Raw genomic sequence first — 20,062 nt, forward strand, 5'->3', positions numbered from 1 at the left:
CCCTCGGGAGACTGTCTTTGTGGAGTTTGCACATTCTCCCTGTGTCTGCATGGATTTTCTCTGGATGACCCAATTTCCTCTCACAGTTCAAAGATGTGCAGGTTAGGGTGGATTGGCCATGCTAAATTGCCCATAGTGTGAGGGGATGCGTAGGTTAGTTGGATTAGCTATGGGAAATAGTGGGTTATGGGAATGGGTCTGGTGGGATGCTCTTTGGAGTATACTCAATGGGCCAAAAGGCTTACTTCCACAATGCAGGGATTTTATGATTCTAGGTAGAATTGCATAATATAAAGAGCCAGCAAGGGAATAAATAAGAATATTTTCAATTTTACATTTCATGTGCGTCAGTCTTTCCCACTGCTTTGGAATCTTCCAATTAGTCTATCTTTGTGTCAGGCACTTATTATTACCAGTCACAAGGAACCTAACTATAAAATCCAATCACATGCAGAGGGGTAATTCACCCGTAGGTTTCCTGGGTTTATCTGTCAAATCAAGATCTTACCTGACAATCCTTCATCAAACCCAGCCTGGAAATTGCACCAATCACAATTGCATTCTAGCAAATTCCTCTGTCTGCCATTTTGACAGCAAAGTTGACTCAACCAAATTAAATAAGACAAGTCTTCTGTTAAATATTAATTTGAGAATTCGGTGCAAATAATATTTTGTAGCATGTAAGCATCATTGATTAAGCAACATATAATGTTGTGGTTGGGTCTTGTTTTACAGTGGTAATGCCCCTACCTGTGAGCCAGGAGGTCCAGGTTCAAATCCCACCAGCCTCATAGGTGTGTCATCACACAACAAATAAGGATAATGTTGTGGCTTATCGACACTTAGCCGGTGACTATCATTGGTCAGTGTTAGCAGCTAAGAATTTACCAACTTGTTAGTGCTTCAATGTTTTGATGTTGCCAGAACTGAAAAAGACCTAACATTCTCTCTCTACCTTCAACCATATAAATCATATGCAATAACAACAGCAATGCAAAATTAGTAAAGAACAAGAAATGGGAAGTTCCTATGATTTCTGGATTTCACAGATTTCCCACTGTTCAACAGGTGGCATTGGTGAGATTATCTTCCAAAGCTATTAGCATATTTGAGCAACACATGATATGAAGGGCAGATTCAATATTTTTAATGGACAATTTCACTTGATGGGGTTGTAACCCAATGTGAGGGTTGGATGTTAATGGACAGAAAATCACCTGGGCCTGTGAACAGGGCAGGCCAGCGTCAAAACCCAAATTGTCAGGAACTCACATTGAATATCAAATACAATTAATGAGATGTGGGGTGCCACTGCTGGATTGGAAATGGTACACCACCATTGGTCTTCAATATGACATCCACAACTCCATGGTCTTTCTCATGAGTGAGTGCAGAACAATAGTTCACCTCTCGATTACTGCTTGGCACTTTCTGCTCTAGAAGATCTCTTGAGCTGGAATTTAAAACTGTTTCTCTCCATTTCTATACATTGAGGGAAATATTTTTTTTCTCACTAATGTGAGTCATCAGCTGCAGCAACTTGTAAAGCTTCAATGATCATGATTATAGGAGTCTCATGTGATCCTGCATTCTTGATGATCCACTAGACCACTTAAGACATTTGGCATTAATGATTACCTCAACAAAAACATGATGTGTAAGAATATGTTATGACAATCATGCAAACTAATTATATTGTATTGGCTGCCTGTTATACATAGTAACTGATATTCAGTTCGATTACAGTCAATGGAAGTAAATATTAGATGCTCCGTTTAAGGGACGTCTAATCCAAAATCACCCATTCTATGCCACCAACCAAAACACACCTCTACCTGAGCATTGGTGTAATCTCATTCAGAGGGGCATTAATGATGAACCTGACTCCTAATGCAAATTTTTAAGTAGTTTCGATTTAACATTTTTCATCAAATTCGCTGAACTAATTAGTCTCTTGCAGCAAGGGAGCCAGTTCCCAGGAAAATGTCAATATTTGTGTGTCACTAGAATGACTTTCATTATAAGCCTGAGGTCCCACCAGCATTTAATTTGGGTGTTTTCTCACTACCCTGGTCTGGTTTGTCATGGCAGTTAACTTTTCCAGCTCAAAGTTGGGCATTTCAATACATTAAGGCCTCAGATGCCACATGAAACTAGTCACATCAATTGGAGAGGAGATGTTACAGTTTTCAATGAGCATGTCTACATAATTGTCTCCAGAACAATTTGTTTGTGGTGTCGCCACACACTGAACGCAAGCAATCAATCCTTTCCAGTACTTTACACAGTAATAATAGTCCCCATAATGTGCACTTGGTAAACATCCTGGTTACAGGAATTTAAAAATATTAGTGAGACCAGAAATCCATAACAACAGGCCAGGTCCCATATGATATAACAAGATCATATAATTTCACATATCACACGCTAATATGACTGTACATTATTAGAAATTGGGTTGCCCCTTCATTTCTGAGCAGTATCATTTCATCGCAACTCATTCGTGACTGAGGTCAAAGAAATCCAAACAAGCCAATGAATTTGAACCATCTTGTTGTCACTTGTTTAAAGCTGCAATATATTAGATCGAAAAAATCAGTTTCGGCAGAAAGCTACTGAGGAGGAAATAAATGGTAAAAAAAAACAGGTCATTTGTATTATGAGAGACCAAGGCCTTGGTGCAAGGTACAATTAAGGCTAAAAGAAAGGATGAAGTGTGAGTTTATCAAGAGGTAAACTGAACAAGCTGAACTACTGTGGCCTTGCTTACAGATACACTGGGCTTCAGAACACGATTGTGCAGTTTAACTAGAAGAAAGTGGGGACTGCAGATGCTGGAGATCAGATTCGAGAGTGTGGTGTTAGAAAAGCACAGCAGGTCAGGCAGCATCTGAGGAGCTGCCTGACCTACCATGCTTTCCAGCACCACACTCTCGACTGTGCTATTTAACTGTTAAGGTGGAGCCAAACTTAACCTGACCTGTCCATTACTCAGGAAAGACCTATATTAAAGTGCTCGAAACAGATACATTCTGAGGTAAATTAGACTCAATAGCTGATGCAAATTTCTGTAAACTGGTAGCTGCTTTTAAATCCTTGTCATTGACTATTGTGGAGAAGTCTTGGGGAGTAAACCAAACTAACAGCAAACTTGAATTTGTAAATTTTAGGAGAATGAGGAAGCTGGCAATTTAATGGTGAAAAAGGTTAGAGTGGAGGATTCTCCGAGATGTGGAGAGGGTCATTTTAACTGAACCCTGTCAGCAGGAAGGCAGGTAACCGATCTGGTGCCATCCTATCCGTATAGATAAAAATCATTCTTTGAGTTGACAATAAAATGTGTGCTGGGCAGCATAGTTGGTGTTTTGGGAAAAAAGTGAGGAATGTTTAGAGATCCAATAACCATTGCACTATTAACATAATACAAGAAAGAGCTGAGGCCAATTGTGACTTACTAATGGGGTTAGAGGAATTTGTGACCAATGTTTCCTCTAATTTCTTTACGATGTGTGGCCTGTTTCTTGTACTATGGGGTGTCTTTAAGATTGAACTATGATTACAAATCTTAAAGGGACCGCTACTTATGTACAGTCTGTTTATTCCCTGTATGTCCGACTCATTTCCAATTGCTGAACAGCCACTCATCCATGCAGCTTAGAAAAAATGTCAACAATAATTCAGTAAGGGGGAAGTGTCTTTGTTATATTGGCAGTCAATTTGGATCAAGTTAAACCATCAAACTGATAGTTGAACTACTCCCAGTTGGTAAGATGGAATGGTATGTAACCTGGCATTGTATTAAATGTAACTGCTCAGATATTTTGTTTGGGTAAGTGGCCTAACCTGTGCATAGCAGAGGTCATTTGTTCAAGAAAGTTTCAGTATGGTGACAGGTCTTTGTAAACCCCTGGTCCCATCCTTTGGAGGCTGTGATTATGTAACTCAGCACAGTCTATCAGCACTACTGTGAAGTACCTTAGGATGTTTCACTATGTTAGAGATGCTATATAAATGCAAGTTAGTGATGCTATTGTCTAAGTGCACATGGGCATTGCCAAATGTTTTGTCCCTGCTTCATGGAGTGGGTGTTGTTCTCAAAGCCTGCATTTCTTCCCATCCCTTATTGCCCTTGAACTGCATGGCTGGCTTGGCCATTTCTAATGTCATTTATGAGTCAACCACATTGCTGTGGGCCTGGAGTCACATGTAAGCCATACCAGGTAAGGATAGAAGTTCTTTTTCCTTCAAGGACATTGGTGAACCAGATGGATTTCTACAACAATTGACAATGCATTTATGGTTAATACTAATGAAAATAGCTTTAATTCTATGTTTATCATGGTTAATATTAATGAAAATAGCTTTAATTCTATATTTATCAACAGAATATAAACTCCACCAGCTGTCTTGGTGGGATTTGACCCCATGTCCCCCACCCATCAGCCGGGGCCTGTAGATTACTAGTCCAATAATATTATAACTATGTTATCATCAATTAGTTAAATTGCTTTATACAGACTCAGTATAGAAATGCAGTAAACATATTTAGTTTATTCTCCCAAGTGAACTCATGTGCTTGGGTGACACTGGATTGTCTCTAATGGGATGCCCTCTGAATTATTATTCCTTAAACAAGCATAATACATCCAAAAGGCTACAAGAGTGACCCAAACCCTGAAAAAAACTTGTTTAAACTGGCATTAGCTCTGATGTGTTAAACTCGTGACTTAGAGAGAGCAGACAGTTATAGGCAGTTTTGGAATCACTGACAGCTTGTATCACAAATGGATCTATGGCATAAATAAATGATTCAGCTTAAAACAAAAGCGGGGTTTAGTTCTCCCTGTGTCAGTTTTTGTTTGTTAAATTCCTGGCTGCACTATGCAAACCCACCTGTTCAGTGAAAATAAGCAATCAGGTTAAAATATGAAGAGTAGAATTCTCAGGTAAAATTTAGAAGCCAAGGTGTCAATACATGTGCAAAAATCTTCCGAAGAAAACTCATGGATTTGGTAGACTGTGGTTGCAAATCGATTGTCTACTCCTTTTGGGAACATTAGTATGAATGGAGGAACTTGCATTGGATACTGATACTATTCAGCACTGTCCCACTATGATCAATGGCGCAAAGTGTGTTACACTATTTCTTGCACAATTTCTACCTGCAGCTAATTATCCTTCAGTCCTCATGTAAAGACAGAGAACAAGGGTTATAACAGGTGATACAGTACTTTATTACACTAAAATCCACAAAAGTCTCATTAGTGGGTACAGACAATACTCAGTGTAGGAACGACCTGACAGACTGAGGTCTCAGGTTCTATCTAACATGGCAACATGAAATTCCTATGCAGGCCACACACACATTGGCTCCCATAAGTCACAGTGTAAAATATATTAAAGAGTTGCACACCTAAACTGTCTGCATAGCCTGATAAGTAGAGGGGACATTGGTGCCATTTTTATTCTAGGCCAGATGTCATCATAATTAATCGTCGAGTGTGCAGGGTTGAGTAACACATACTATCTGGTACTTCTGTCTTGGAGTTGCTGGTGTTGCACTGGGCTGAACAAAGTTAAAACTCACACAACACCAGGTTATAGGCCACCCTGTTGGACTATAACCTGGTGTTGTGTGAGTTTTAACTTTATCTGGTACTTGAATGAGAAACTGAAAAGAACATTCAGTACTACAAACACAGGGTACAAGGTCAGAGAGCACATATAGCAGCGGTAAGAAGATGATTCCATTTAAGCTTTGTTAAAACAAAACTTGTGACCGTGAATGTTGTCCTTTCACCCTGAGAATGTAACACCAGAGATTGAGGAGGGTTGAAAGCATCAGCCGGAGTTACTGCACCTGATCACTATTTGTGACTTCTCTTGGAAAATGCACAAGAGTGAAGTTTGAGTGTAGGTAGTACACTAGCTCAATGTTGATGTCCTCTACAGTTAAAGAGCCTGACAGTAATAACAACCTTAGACTCAAGGGAAGATCTATCTCTATAACTGTTGCTCTAAGTTTGAGGTATTGGGGAACTATACCCCAACAATAGCGAGTATCTGAAATCAATAAAAAGCAGAAGTGGAGGTTGAGGAGAATCTGTACTTTTCTGTAATATACTGCAGCTTTAAATACGATCAATGATATTGATTTTAGCCTGTGACATCAGCCATGTGCATGCATGCAGTCATTCCAAACTGGGTAATCCATAGTTACTGATCTGCTAAAGCTGTTAAACCTCATGGGGAGCTGTGTGTGCTGGCAGGGGTGCTGCTGCAGGATGGCTCATGGGATGCAACACAAACTCTTGGAAATTTTGGATATTGCAAGCCACCACCATGAAAACACATTGTACACATTAACCCATTATTTCTCCAGCATGAGCTTTTGCTGACTGACAGGGCCAGCTTTGGTCAGAATGTATAATCAGCCTAAACTATGAATAAAGTGTGATTCTTATTCCTTTGCTGAAGTTGGAGTCTTGGTCAGATTGCCAGCTCTCCCACATCACCACTGAGTATTGAAATGTTCTGTAGTCAAATCAGAAATTGTCAACAGCCAAACATTCTGGAGGGGTGTTTCTGGATTTAGAAGTTAGGTCTATCTTTTATTTTTTAAAGGAATGAATTGGCAGAGGAATTATCAATTTCAAAAATATTTTATTTCTTGTAGCCTGGATCTCCAATGAACTGGGAAGAAAGGAAAAAGTTGTTTTATTTTATCTATTTCCCAGTAATTAATGGCAAAAACAACAAAAAAATTCACATGAAATACTTCTCTATCCCATATGATATGGACAGATCCAACATCTAAAGACGGTTATGAGGATCATGATGTCACCATTGTCAAATAACTTGCTGATACACATGGCTGTTAAGGAACAGGGTTGGGGAGTGCATCTGGACCTCAGTAAAACAGTAGCAGCTACTGGAATGAAAACATTTCCAATGCTCAATGAAACATGGCTTGGCTGGGGTGGAGGGTTGTGGTGATAATGAGAGAGATGTGGACGTCAATGGGTGATGCTTATTCTTTTAGCCCGAGAACTAGGTCAGATGCTAAGTCTGAAGTTCTCCTCTGTCAGATGCTTTGAAAGTAAGCTGTGACAGTTTCAATCTACTTCCTAATACCCAGAGCTGAATTTTGGCAAACTCTGAGGCCACAAGACAGTTGGTGTGTGAAACTGAATAATTTTGTGCTAGTGTAATAGGGGGACACACTAAGGTTAGGACAGAACAGTGGGAACCTTGCTTTATATTTGGCCCACATCATATACCTGACCTGGATGGGCTGCATTTGACAGGGCAGAGCGTGGACATTGTCTAAATGGACTTAAGCAAGGCGTTTGACAAGCATGGCACACTGGTTAGCAAGATTAGATCACATGGAATCCAGGGAGAGCTTGCCACTTGGATACAAAATTAGCTTGAAGGTAAGAGACAGTGGTGGTGGTGGAGAGCTGCTTTTTTTCCACTGGAGGCCTGTGACCAGCAGTTTGCCACAAAGATCACTGGATCTTTACTGGATCCACTGTTTATTGTTATTTACATAAATGATTTGGATAGGAATATAGGAAGAATGATTAGTAATTTTGCAAATGGCACCAAAATTGGTGGTGTAGTGTACATTAAAGAAGGTTACCTCAGAATACAACAGGATCTTGATCAGATGGGCAAACAGCTGAGGTGTGGCAGATGGAGTTGAATGGAGATAAATGTGAGGTGCTGCATTTTGATAGGGCAAATCAGGGCAGGACTTATACACTTAATGGTAAGATCCTGGGGAGTGTTGCGGAACAAAGAGAACTTCGGATGCATGTTCGTAGTTCCTTGAAAGTGGAGTCATAGGTGGATAGGGTAATGAAGAAGGCTTTTGGTCCGTGTGCCTTTGTTGGTCAGTGTATTGAGTATAGGAGTTAAAAAGTCACGTTCCGGCTGTGTAGAACATTGGTTAGGCCACTATTGGAATACTGCATTCAGTTCTGTCTTCCTGCTATAGGAAGGATGTTGTGAAATTTGAAAGGATTCAGAAAAGATTAACAAGGACTTGCCAGGGTTGGAGGATTTGAGTTACAGGGAGAGGCTGATTAGACTGGGGCTGTTTTCCCTGGAGTGTCAGAGGCCGAATGGTAACCCTATAAATGCTTATAAAGTCATGAGGGACATGGATAGGGTGAATAGCCCAGGTTAGGAGAGTCCAAAACAAGCGGGCAGTTGTTTAAGGTGAGAGAGGAAAGATTTAAAAGGTACCTAAAGGGCAACTTTTTCACACAGATTGGTGCGTGTATGAAATGAGCTGCCCGAGGAGATAGTGGAAGCAGGCACAAATAAGAGACATCTGAATGGGTACATGAATAGGAAGAGTTTAGAGGGATATGGGCCAAATTGGGACTAGATTAATTAGGATATCTGGTCAGAATGGATGAGTTGGACTGAAGGATGTGATTCCATGCTGTAAATCTTTATGAATTTATGGTTCCTGAAATAGTAAAGGGTTCTATTCCTCAAGACACATCCCATAAAATAGGGTTTCCATGTATTCGAGCTTGCTCTTATTACAAAAGAAATGGATTAGAATATGATGAAAGTACAGACAATGTAAGCTATATTTAGTGTGACTGTGACAGACATCTGCATAGTCTCCATGTGAAATAAAAAGACGGATCAACTGCAACTATTCAATTCAGAGGAAATGCAGTCCTGTCCACCCCTTTTCTAGGATGACCTTCACTGAAATGGTAATGCATCAAATTGACATCATCGCCTTTGGCAACATGCATCAACATTGGTCTCTACCATTGGCTTGATAACCAAAGTGGGAAGGGGTGAAACAGTTTTCTGAACTAAACCAGAAACATTTTGTAATGTCGTAAGGGTCACAGCCACATCTAGGCTTCAGACCTCAGATGGTTCAAGGTCAAAATCCTGCATGGTGTTCCCAAATGTCTTGATTTTGTAAACTCCAAATTTTGGATCAACAGTAGCCCTGATGTATTTAACTTCAAAACCTAATGGTCAAAAGATCCCTTGTGTGTAGTGGAAATTTGTTTTAATGTTCAATATAGTTCTCCAACACTGCATTAAAGTCCATTATTGTCCAGCCCAAGGTCTACCCAACCGTGTGTGAAAATGCCAGGAGTGTCAGCAGTGTTAGCATTTGAGACAGGAAGAGCAGAATTCTGGTCTAATACTAGCATGGTTTGGCTTTGCTTGACTTTTCAATTTCTAGAAATCTTGGTGTTAAATCCCATGAGCCAAATGGGTTCCACGTTAAACATGTTTATTGGTGAACTCCTTGTACCATCCAGTATTCCACAATTCATCACAAGTGTCATTCTGGATCATGCACAAAACATCTGGTGAAATCATTCTTCATATATATATTTAATATATATATAGTCAAAAATGTATCTTTAAGAAGCAAATTGTTAGTATTGTGTGGAGTGTTAGTTTCATCATAGGCAACAAATGTGAGAATTGGCAAGTTAGGCTGCAGCCTCATGCAAGCAGGCACCAAGCAGAGATAGAGAGAAGCTGGCCAGCAGAAGGCTACACTCACCCTTTTGTACAGTCTACGGTCCACCAGGGGGCTTTAGACAGCAAAACAATACCAAACAGCTATTAGCAAACCAAACGTACCATCAATTATCAGTCCAAAGGCAGGTTTCAACACTTCACATTTTGATGCAACTTGATGCCATTTCTCCCTCCCTCCCACTTCCCTTTTTGACATTTTCCTTCAAAACCTCTTCACCTCCGCTTATTAGGAGTGTGGGAGTGAGTTAAGGGGACAAGGATCCTTCATTGGCTATCATCACCAAAGTTCTGTTTTGTGGATGGGTTTGACAGAAGATGCGTGTCTAAAAGTCAAGAGACATGCTTCCTTCCCATCTCCAGGCCTGGTGACCAGGGCCAATGATGCTTCTCATACACTTGCCACTTGGTTACAATGAACATTCTTGAAATTCAGTGATAGGGTGGATGAATCGTCATCCTACCATAAAGGTTTCAAAGTCAACTATCTACTGGCAACCGAATTAGCAGTGATTCAATCACACACACCTATTTGAACTCAAAGGGACAGTCTGTCCTCCATCTCACAAATCTCAACTTAAAAACAGAAAGACAAATAAGGTCAATAATTGGACCAAAAATATTTTTGATTACCTCTCATGCTCTTTGGTGCTGAAGGCTGCACAATATTAAAGGCAGCCCAAGTGGTTGACAGTATACAAACAGAGTGTTGTGATCAGAGCAGTAAAAACCAGAAAGGACACATTCAGAAGAATTAAGCAGAGAGGAGCGAGTAATATAAAACAGTTGACTATTAGAATTTAGATGTCCTATAATGACACAGTATTGACACAGAAAAAGAAGCAGTGCAGCAATTAAAGTATTAAAATGACCAACATTATTTCTGAGGAACAGTGATACTCTCACCAAACCTCTGACCTTGACATGCCTTGTCTGCCCATAGAACCCAAACAATGCTAGACCCAGTTATTTTGCATAGGTGTAATGGGCCAAATGGTCTCCTTTGGTGCTGTATCATTTTATGATTTTCATGAACAGCAAGTTGCCCAGATTTAGCATGTGTGTGTGCACATGTCACATTTTGTTCTAGACATCGTGTCATCTTCAATAGTTGTGGTGCATCAGATGGATTCAGCCATGGCATTGTAACATTGAAAAGAATGACTGAAGTAAACAAAGTTTTTTTGCTTCTTTAAGAGTTCTGTTAAAATATTAACCCATTTTTCTCTCTTAGGAGTTTACTGCCTAAATGCTGTGTATTACAAGAAATATTTTCTTTTTTTATATCTTGACCATTTATGTTTTCTCTTCTTTTAACAAAAGAAAACTTTTTTGCTCAACAATTCTATTCAATGGAAGATTCAAAGTAAACAATGAGGTTCTCCCTGAGACCAATTTCTATCCCATGGAGTATATCCCCCTAATATTGCTCAGCAATCATTCTCTGCCCCTATAAGAATCAAATAGCATAGCTATTTGACCCATTGTCCTGCTCTTCCCCATAGCCCGACAATTTTTTGTTTTTTCAATTCCCTCTGGAAGTTATTATTGAATCTGCTTCCACTACCCCCTAATCCTGTGCATTCTAGATTATGACAACTCAGTACATTTAAAAAAAAATCCCTGGCATTTTGTTTGCCTATTATCTTAAATCTATTCTTATCCTAATTGTTATTTTGTTGTTTCAGTCTTTCTCGTTTCTCTTTGTTCTATGGGACTTTTATTTCCTGGTTAACTCACGTTACCTTTTATTGGGTTTAAACTAAGCCCTTCTTACAGATCCTGATGCCATGATATATGAATGGGGCACAACGTTGTGTTGAGAAACAGCACTAAACAAATTGGTATTCAGTTGTTTTGAAGGTCCTGGGCTCTTGAGAACAATCCAAATAGGCTCACAAAGGAAAACTAACACTATTAGCCTAGTTGATCAGGCACTATGAGGTTGTCCCCATGCTAGGATTGTTCTGGTGACTCCAGAAATCGAAGACAGTTCTCAAGGAAACTACTGCGAGCAAATCTGGTGAGAAATTGGCGTGGGTATTAAAACAATGAGTGTTTTTCTTTTAAACACTGAAGACTTTTATTAGTTGAACAGGAGTTGGGGAAGAAAAGGCTCTTTGACATTCATCCACTTGAGTCATGGACAGTCTGTTTGCTTTTTGATTGACCATAAAGGATACATTTGGTGACCAATGGCTAGAGCATTGTGCAGGCAGGGGACGGAGAGGTGGAGCAGTATGATGTAGGAGATCATGTAATTCAATCTCTAGGAATACACTGAACCAGAATCGGAAATCCTAATGGGAAAGGAAGAGCTTGAGAAGGCAATGCAGCATTAGTGAGGTCTTGGGAAACATATACTAGTTACAGGCCCCAAAAATTCTTTCAGCCCGAGACCAAACAAGCATTACCTCAAACTAAATCAGAGTCTGCCATTTGTCAGCTGTTAGTTACCTAGTGTTGTCAAAATTCATAGCACCTGGAGTGGGATCTTCATTTTTAGGCAGAGCAGTTGCTATAATTCCAAAACCCACAAATAAATTAAGATTACAATGAAAGAATTTTACACTAATGTGATCAAATTCAACACAACACAAAACAAAACTCTTGTAAAATGAATACGGAAACACTTCTTGGCAGAGGAATTGCATTCTATGTTGAAATGTTGTTTACCATCTTGAATTCTCCAAGTTAAGTAATCTTAACGTCTGCCAATTACTGGTGTTATTTGTTACTTGTTTAAGAAAAAAGGTTGAAAAGAAAATTACCACCTGAGAATCCCAGTGCCCACACCTTACTAAAACATTTGAGGGGCTTTTATTGGTGAGCAAGGTGCAAAATTGTTTAAATTGCATGTTTATCAGCATAACATCTTCCTTCATATTCGGTGTTCAGAATTCAGAAGATTACGCTTACGGGGTTTGTTGATTCTTCTGAGTGGTGAAGGCTTTCCTACTATCTGGGAATCCCATTGATTCCACTAACTCTTATTGCTTTCTTCCAATCCACAGAATTCCCCAATATTCTTCATTGCTCAAATGTAAAGATCAGTGGGACATGGTTGTGGAAAAATAAATGGAGATATGGAATTAAGCTGTGCTGTATATGCAACTCATTGATGTCTCACTGTAAATTCCTGTGTCAGGTTTCTACACTTCAAATGTGAAGAGAAAGGAACATTGATACAGGGCTTTCACAAACACAGGATGTCCCAAAATACTTTTCAGTCAATTAAATGCGTGGCTGAGGAGCTGGTGCAGGGGAACAGGATTCAGATTTCTGGATTATTTGAATGTCTTGTGGGGTAGACGTAACCTGTATAAGAAGGACGGATTGCACTTGAATTGGAAGGGGACTAATATACTGGTGGGGAGATTTGCTAGTGCTGCTCAGGAGCATTTAAACTAGAAGGGGATCCAGGGAGATAGTGAGGAAAGTGATCAGAAAGAGACTAGTATAGATGGGAAAAAGAGTAAGTCAAATAGACATGGCAGGTCGGAACAAAGCAGAGAACAAAGTAGAACGGATAACTTAAACTGCATTTATTTCAATGCAAGAGGCCAAACAGGTAAGGCAGATGAACTCAGGGCATGGTTAGGAACATGGGACTGGGATATCATAGTAATTACAGAGATGTGGCTCAGGGATGGATAGGACTGGCAGCTTAATGTTCCAAGGTACAAAAGCTATCAAAGAGGGGCAAGAGAGGACAGGGAGTGGCACTTGTGATCAGGGATAACATTACAGCTGTATTTAAGATTAGATTAGATTCCCTACAGTATGGAAACAGCCCTTTGGCCCAACAAGTCCACACCAACCCTCCGAAGAGTAAACCACCCAGACCCATTCCCCTACCCTATATTTACCCCTGACTAATGCACCTAACACATGGGCAATTTAGCATGGCCAATTCACCTGACCAGCACATCTTTGGATTGTGGGAGGAAGCCGGAGCATCTGGAGGAAACCCACGCAGACATGGGGAGAATGTGCAAACTCAACACAGTCAGTCGCCCGAGGTGGGAATCGAACCCAGGTCCCTGGCGCTGTGAGGCAGCAGTACTAACCACTGAGCCACCGTTCCACCCCAAGGAGGGTATTTCTGGGAATATGTCTAGGGAAGTTAATTGGGTGGAACTGAGAAATAAGAAAGGGACAATCACCTTACTGGGGTTGTATTATAGATATCCCAATAGCAGGAAATTGAGAAACAAATTTGTAAGGAGATCTCAGTTATCTGTAAGAAAAGTAGTGGTTATGATAGAGGATTTTAATTTTCCAAACATAGACTGGGATTACTATTATTTTAAGCCCTTGGATAGACAGGAATTTAAGTGTGTACAAGGAAAGTTTTCTGATTCAGTATGTGGATGTACCTACTAGAGAAGGTGCAAAACTTGACCTACTCTTGGGAAATAAGGTAGGGCAGGTGACTGAGGTGTCAGTGGGGGAACACTTTGAGACCAGTTACCATAATTCTGTTAGTTTTAAAATTGTGATGGAAAAGCATAGTCTGGATCTAAAAGTTAAAGTTCTAAATTGGAGGAAGGCCAATTGACGGTATTAGAGAAAGAACTTTCAAAAGTTGATGTTCATGGGTAAAGAGATGGCTGGAAAAGGGAAGCCTTCAAAAAAATGAGATAATAGAATTCCAGAGACAGTATGTTCCTGTTAGGGTGAAGGGCAAGGCTGGTAGGTGTAGGGATGGCTGGATGACGAGAGAAAGTGAGGATTTGCAAAAAGGGGACATGATATAGCTTTGGCAAGTAGGGTTAAGGAGAATCCAAATGGATTCTATAAATTCATTATGAACAAACGGGTGATGAGGGAGAGAATAGGGCCCCTTAAAGATCAGCAAGGCCACCTATGTGTGGAACCACAAGAGATGGGTGAGATACTAAACAAGTATTTTGCATCAGTTTACTCTGGAGGAGGATATGGAAGATGGAGCACATGTGGAAAATAAATAGCTACATCTTGAAACATATCCATATTACAGAGGTGTTGCTGGATGTCTTAAAATGCATAAAGATGGATAAATCCCCAGGACCTGATCAGTGTACCCTAGAACACTGTGAAGCTAGGTAAGAGATTGCTGGGCTCCTTGCTGAGATACTTGGATTATCAATAGCCACAGGTGAGGTGCTGGAACACTGGAGGTTGGCTAACGTGGCGCCACTACTTAGGAAAGGTGGTCAGGAAAAGCCACAGAACTATAGACCGCTAAGCCTAAGTTTGATAGTGGGCAAGTTGTTGCAGGGAATCCTGAGGGATAGGATTTACATGTATATGGAAAGGTAAGGACTGATTAGAAATAGTCAACATGGCTTTGTGTGTGGGAAATCGTGTCTCATGATCTTTGTTGAGTTTTTGAAGAACTAATGAAGAGGACTAAGAGGTACAGTTAGTAAGTTTGCAGATGACACCAAAATTGGAGGTGTAGTAGACGGCGAAGAAGGTTACCTCAGATTACAACAGGATCTTGACCAGATGGACCAATGGGCTGAGATGGAGTTTAATTCAGATAAATGTGAGGTGCTGCATTTTGGGAAAGTAAATTTTAGCAGGACTTATACACTTAATGGTAAGGCCCTAGGGATTGTTGCTGAACAAAGAGACCTTGGAATGGAGGTTCATAACTCTTTGAAAGTGGAGTCGCAGGTAGATAGGATAGTGAAGGAGGCATTTGGTATACTTTCTTTTATTGGTCAGAGCATTGAGTAAGGGAGTTGGGAGGTCATGTTGCAGCTCTACAGGACATTGGTTAGGCCATTGTTGGAATATTGCGTGCAATTCTGGTCTCTTTCCTATCGGAAAGTGTTCAGGAAAGATTTACAAGGATGTTGCCAGGGTTTAAGGATTTGAGCTATAGGGAGAGGCTGAACAGACTGGGGCTGTTTTCCCTGGAGGGTCGGTGGTTGAGGGGTGACCTTAGAGGTTTACAAAATCATGAGGGGCATGGATACGATAAATAGGCAAAGTCTTTTCCCTGGGGTCGGGGAATCCATAACTAGAGGGCATAGGTTTAGGGTGAGAGGGGAAAGATATAAAAAGAGACCTAAGGGGCAACTTTTTCACACAGAGGGTGGTACGTGTATGGAATGAGCTGCCAGAGGAAGTGGTGGAGGCTGATACAATTGCAACATTTAAAAGGCATTTGGATGGGTATATGAATAGGAAGGGTTTGGAGGGGTGCTGGCAGGTGGGACTAGATTGGGTTGGGATATCTGCTCAGCACGGACGGGTTGGACCGAAGGGCCTGTTTCCATGCTGTACATCTCTATGACTCTATGACTGTTGAGGACAGAGGTGGATGTGATCTATATGTATTTCAGTAAGGTGTTCAACAAGGTTCCTCATGGTAGCCTGGTTAGCAAGGTTAGATCACATGGAATAGAGGGAGAACTAGCCATGGTGAGAAGGTAGAAGACAGTGGGTGGTGGTGGAGAGTTGTTTTTCAGACTGGAGGCCTGTGACCAGTGGAGTGCCACAAGGATCGGTGCTGGGGGTCCACTGCTTTTCATATTTATATAAACAATTTGGATGTGACCACAGGTGCTATGGTTAGTAAGTTTGCAGATGACACCAAAATTGGAAGTGTGGTAGACAGCGAAGAAGGTTACTTCAGAGTACAACGGGATCTTGATTAGATGGGCCAATGGGCCAAGGAGTGGCAAATGGAGTTTAATTCAGAGAAATGTGAGGTGTTGCATTTGGAAAGGCATATCAGGGCAGGACTCATACACTTAATGGTAAGGTCCTGGGGAGTGTTGTTGAATAAAGAGACTTTGGAGTCCAGGTTCATAGTTCCTTGAAAGTGGAGTTACACGTAGATAAGATAGTGAAGGCAGCATTTGGTATGCTTACCTTTAGTGATCAGTGTATTGAGTATAGGAGTTGGGAGGTCATGTTGCACTGCATAGGACATTGGTTAAGCCACTGTTGGAATGTTGTGTGTAATTCTGGTCTCCTGTTATAGGAAGGATGCTGTGAAACTTGAAAGGGTTCACAAAAGATTTACAAGAATGTTGCCAGTGTTGAAGGGTTTGAGCTATAGGGAGATGTTAAAAAGACGGGGGCTACTTTCCCTGGAGCTTTGGAGGCTGAGGGGAGACCTTATAGAAGTTTATAAAATCATGAGGGGATGAATCAACAATGTCTTTTCCCTGGGTTGGGGGAGTCCAGAACTAGAGAGCATAGGTTTAAGGTGAGAGTGAAAGATTTAAGAGTGACCTAAGTGGTAACTTTTCCACACAGAGGGTGGTACGTGCATGGAATGAACTGCCAGAGGAAGTGATGGAGGCTGGTACAATAACAACATTTAAAAGGCATCTGGATGGGTATGAATAGGAATAGGTTTAGAGGGATATGGGCCAAATGGACTAGATTTATTTAGGATATTTGATTGGCATGGATGAGTTGGGCTGAAGGGTCTGTTTCCGTGCTCTTTATTTTTATGACTCTATGGGTGCATTAAAGGAAATATGGCAGTCAGCTCATGCACATCAATAATTGTACAAACAGCTATGAGCCATGACAACAGGGAGAATTCCTTGCTGTTCTTTAAAGAGTGGTTTGTGATATTTTACCTCAGTAAGAAGGTATCAGCTTAACATTTTGTCTAAAAGGTGGCACCTACTGACAATGCTGCACCTCCTGAACACTGCAGTGTATTTTGTGCTCAAGACTCTGGCGTGAGGCTATAATCCACAATCTTCTGACTCTGAGATATGAGTTCTGAGATGCACTTCCCAACAACCTAAAGATAGCAATTTGTTCCTCATTAAGTCTTGCCCTGGAACTTACACATTCTAACTGATGGTACCTGGATGGGTTTAAAGTTTCCTTATCCAATGGGGAATGGCTTTGTTAAACTAAGAACTTAATCCAAATATACAGCTCAATTCCAGGGCTCGTATCTGAAGCCATTATGTATGGGAATGGCTCCACATCAAAAACATCCGAGTAGCCAATCTTTAAAGGTTTGCACATACCAATTGGTTATGGAAGAGCCTTGGTTTAGTCACAAAGTTTGAGCAGCATAAATGAAAAACTGTGGGAGTGTTTGGCCTGTACAAATTTGTGTACGTACGTCCAATCTGATAGTTTTACACTGTGTGCAATCTGGTGAGAATATTCTGTTTTGTGAAGGAAGAAATCCTCGGTATTTGTCTGCCTGATTTGGAGATGCCGGTGTTGGACTGGGGTGGACAGCCTAATAATACTTGATGGATTTAACTCTCTTTCTGTAGTTAGTACACCAAACAGGGCACACTGAGATCAGGAACTCAATGAAATAAAGCCATTTCACTACAAAGACCTGCAACTACGACAAAGAAAATCACATTTTCAAATGGATCTCTTTGCTCTAACCTGCCACCTAATGGCAATGATTCACATGATGTGTATTTTCACATAATACCTTCGCCAAACGGCCACTTTTTATATGGCAGCCGAGACAATAAATGTTCACAAAGCTTATTGACTGGGGTGAGCATCAAACCCTGGCCCAATCTTATTCTCATCTGGCCATCAAATGTATACACCTCCCTGCAGGGTCTCTAGATTATAATAACGAATAGGAACCCTAGCCAACTATTTCCTAACCAAGGCACACAAAGTCCAGTGTAATGAAATTTCTCTTACAACAAGACAATGAAGCTACTCTCTTAGGCGAAAAAAAGCTGGTGTGCTATGGCAAGCAATTTCATAGCAGAGACTTATTTGAGAGATTGAGGTGAGAGGTTTAGAAACTATCCTCACAATGAGTTTTTTTTTAATAAGGTTCCAGCTTTTCATTGTTTTATTCTCTAATGTCAATGGGTTGATCTTAAAATTATACTTACATTATTCTGGGTGGAGTAAAAAAAAGATGCAAAATAAATTGAACTGGAAAATATCTTTTCAGTAAATTAGCAAACTTTGACATCTCACCTGTGGCGACAACGGCGCAAAAATCTCATAATCTTCCGTGCCGCTTGATCCTGTTTCTTAGTCAGCAGACTGCTCCTGTAACAAACCAAAGGGGAAATCAGACAGGTTTCTTTAATTCTGAAAGTGCAGCAGTTTTTCAGGCAATGAAGTATTTGGGTTTAGGTGATTTTACATTGAAGAGGAGCCAGTGACAGTTGTGGGTTCACCTGCTGACTAGTAAATATAATGCTGGCAAATTTCGGGGTTCACCTGGCACCGACTGCACTAGGTAAAGTCTCTCAGCTCCCAGCAGCACTGAGATCAGAGTTTGCCCTATTCCAGGAGCTTGTTATCAGAGGACAATGCTTTTATCAATATTATTACCGAAACACAAACAATAGGCAATTTCATCTATCTTGCATTGCAGTAGCAAACACTGTCCAACTGAGATTTAACGCATCTTCATCTGGGAGGAATACATCCTATAACTGTGGTAAATTCTGGTGAGGAGTTATAAACCTTGCAAGCTGCAGCCTCATAACAGATCCTCGGTGAAAAGCTGAGGCTTAAGTGCCCCAGCCCAAAGAATTCTGTACACACACGACATCTCACCTAATTTTCTGTTGGACCATGGCAGTTGTCCTTCGCTTTTGCCTCATTTTTCCGTACTCCTTGTAGCTGCGATAATACTGCTGGATGAGGACAGCTGCCCGCCGACTCTGCTGAAACTTCTTCTGCTCATAATAACTGCGGAATTTGCTCTGAATCAGGATGGCGGCCAGCGTCATCTTTTTGTAAAGTGCATACTGGAAGAGGCACAGAAGAGACTGTGGTCAGAAACAGATGCAGAGGATGGAAGGGGGAAGGTCTGGACAGAAAGGTTAATAGGGTGTGGATGTGGTGAAACATTTCCCATTAAAATGGTCAATCTCATCTCAACCAAACCCCAGTTGCTGCAATCTCAATTTTCCAGGTCACTTACCTCAAATCAGGATCTGGCCACAACAAGGCCAGGCCAAGACAGTGACAACAAAAAAAAACATATAAGAAATAGGAGCAGGAGTCATACAGCATCCTCCACCTACTGAGCCTGACCTGCCAGTCAGCAAGATCATGTCTGATCTTTTACCACAACTTCACTTTCCCAGCCTATCCTCATATTCCTCAAATCCCTGGGTCATCTATAAAAATAATGAAGGAGAAAACAAAGACAAAGTCAAAGACAATTTAATGACAAATTAAACAGGGTCTAACTTTGAACCAGCAGTCATTGACAATCTTCTATAATACCCCATTTATCATTTTTTTGTGTCTATTATTCTATCCAATACATGTAGACTAAACCTTTCTCCCACAACAACCCACCACAAAACACAAATATGTGAAAATTCCAACTCAAACTGCAGTCTATATTAGGGTCACCAGCTGTGTTTGGGAATTTCATCAGGTGACATCTCATCTCAAACCGTCCCACCCAGGCAAACAGTCCTGTTATCTCCACGATGTTTGTAAGTATTACACTCGTTGTGTGAAATGAAATAGGCTGGGAGAAAGTCCCATTGGAGCATCAACATCAGCATGAACTAATTGTTTCTGTCCTGTTAATTCT

General features: G+C 40.7%; 1 protein-coding gene across 7 annotated transcripts in view; it reads right to left on the reverse strand.

Moving 5' to 3' along the window:
- The window catches only part of camta1a (calmodulin binding transcription activator 1a), a 1,306,542-nt gene that overhangs the window by 22,876 nt on the left and 1,263,604 nt on the right, over nt 1-20,062 (reverse strand). For 5 of the 7 annotated variants that reach the window (XM_087980408.1, XM_087980405.1, XM_087980404.1 and 2 more), the window contains 3 exons: nt 19,066-19,259; nt 18,475-18,549; nt 9,563-9,593 (listed from right to left, as the gene is read on the reverse strand). In XM_087980408.1, coding sequence (XP_087836534.1) covers nt 9,563-9,593; nt 18,475-18,549; nt 19,066-19,259 — 300 coding nt within the window. The remainder of the gene's footprint in view (nt 1-9,562; nt 9,594-18,474; nt 18,550-19,065; nt 19,260-20,062) is intronic. The other 2 variants (XM_087980403.1, XM_087980407.1) reach the window with 1 other exon arrangement.

Source organism: Chiloscyllium plagiosum, unplaced genomic scaffold, assembly GCF_037043375.1.
Source record: "Chiloscyllium plagiosum isolate Xiang-an unplaced genomic scaffold, Cpla_swu_hap1 HiC_scaffold_37, whole genome shotgun sequence".
In the NCBI taxonomy this organism is placed as follows: domain Eukaryota; kingdom Metazoa; phylum Chordata; class Chondrichthyes; order Orectolobiformes; family Hemiscylliidae; genus Chiloscyllium; species Chiloscyllium plagiosum.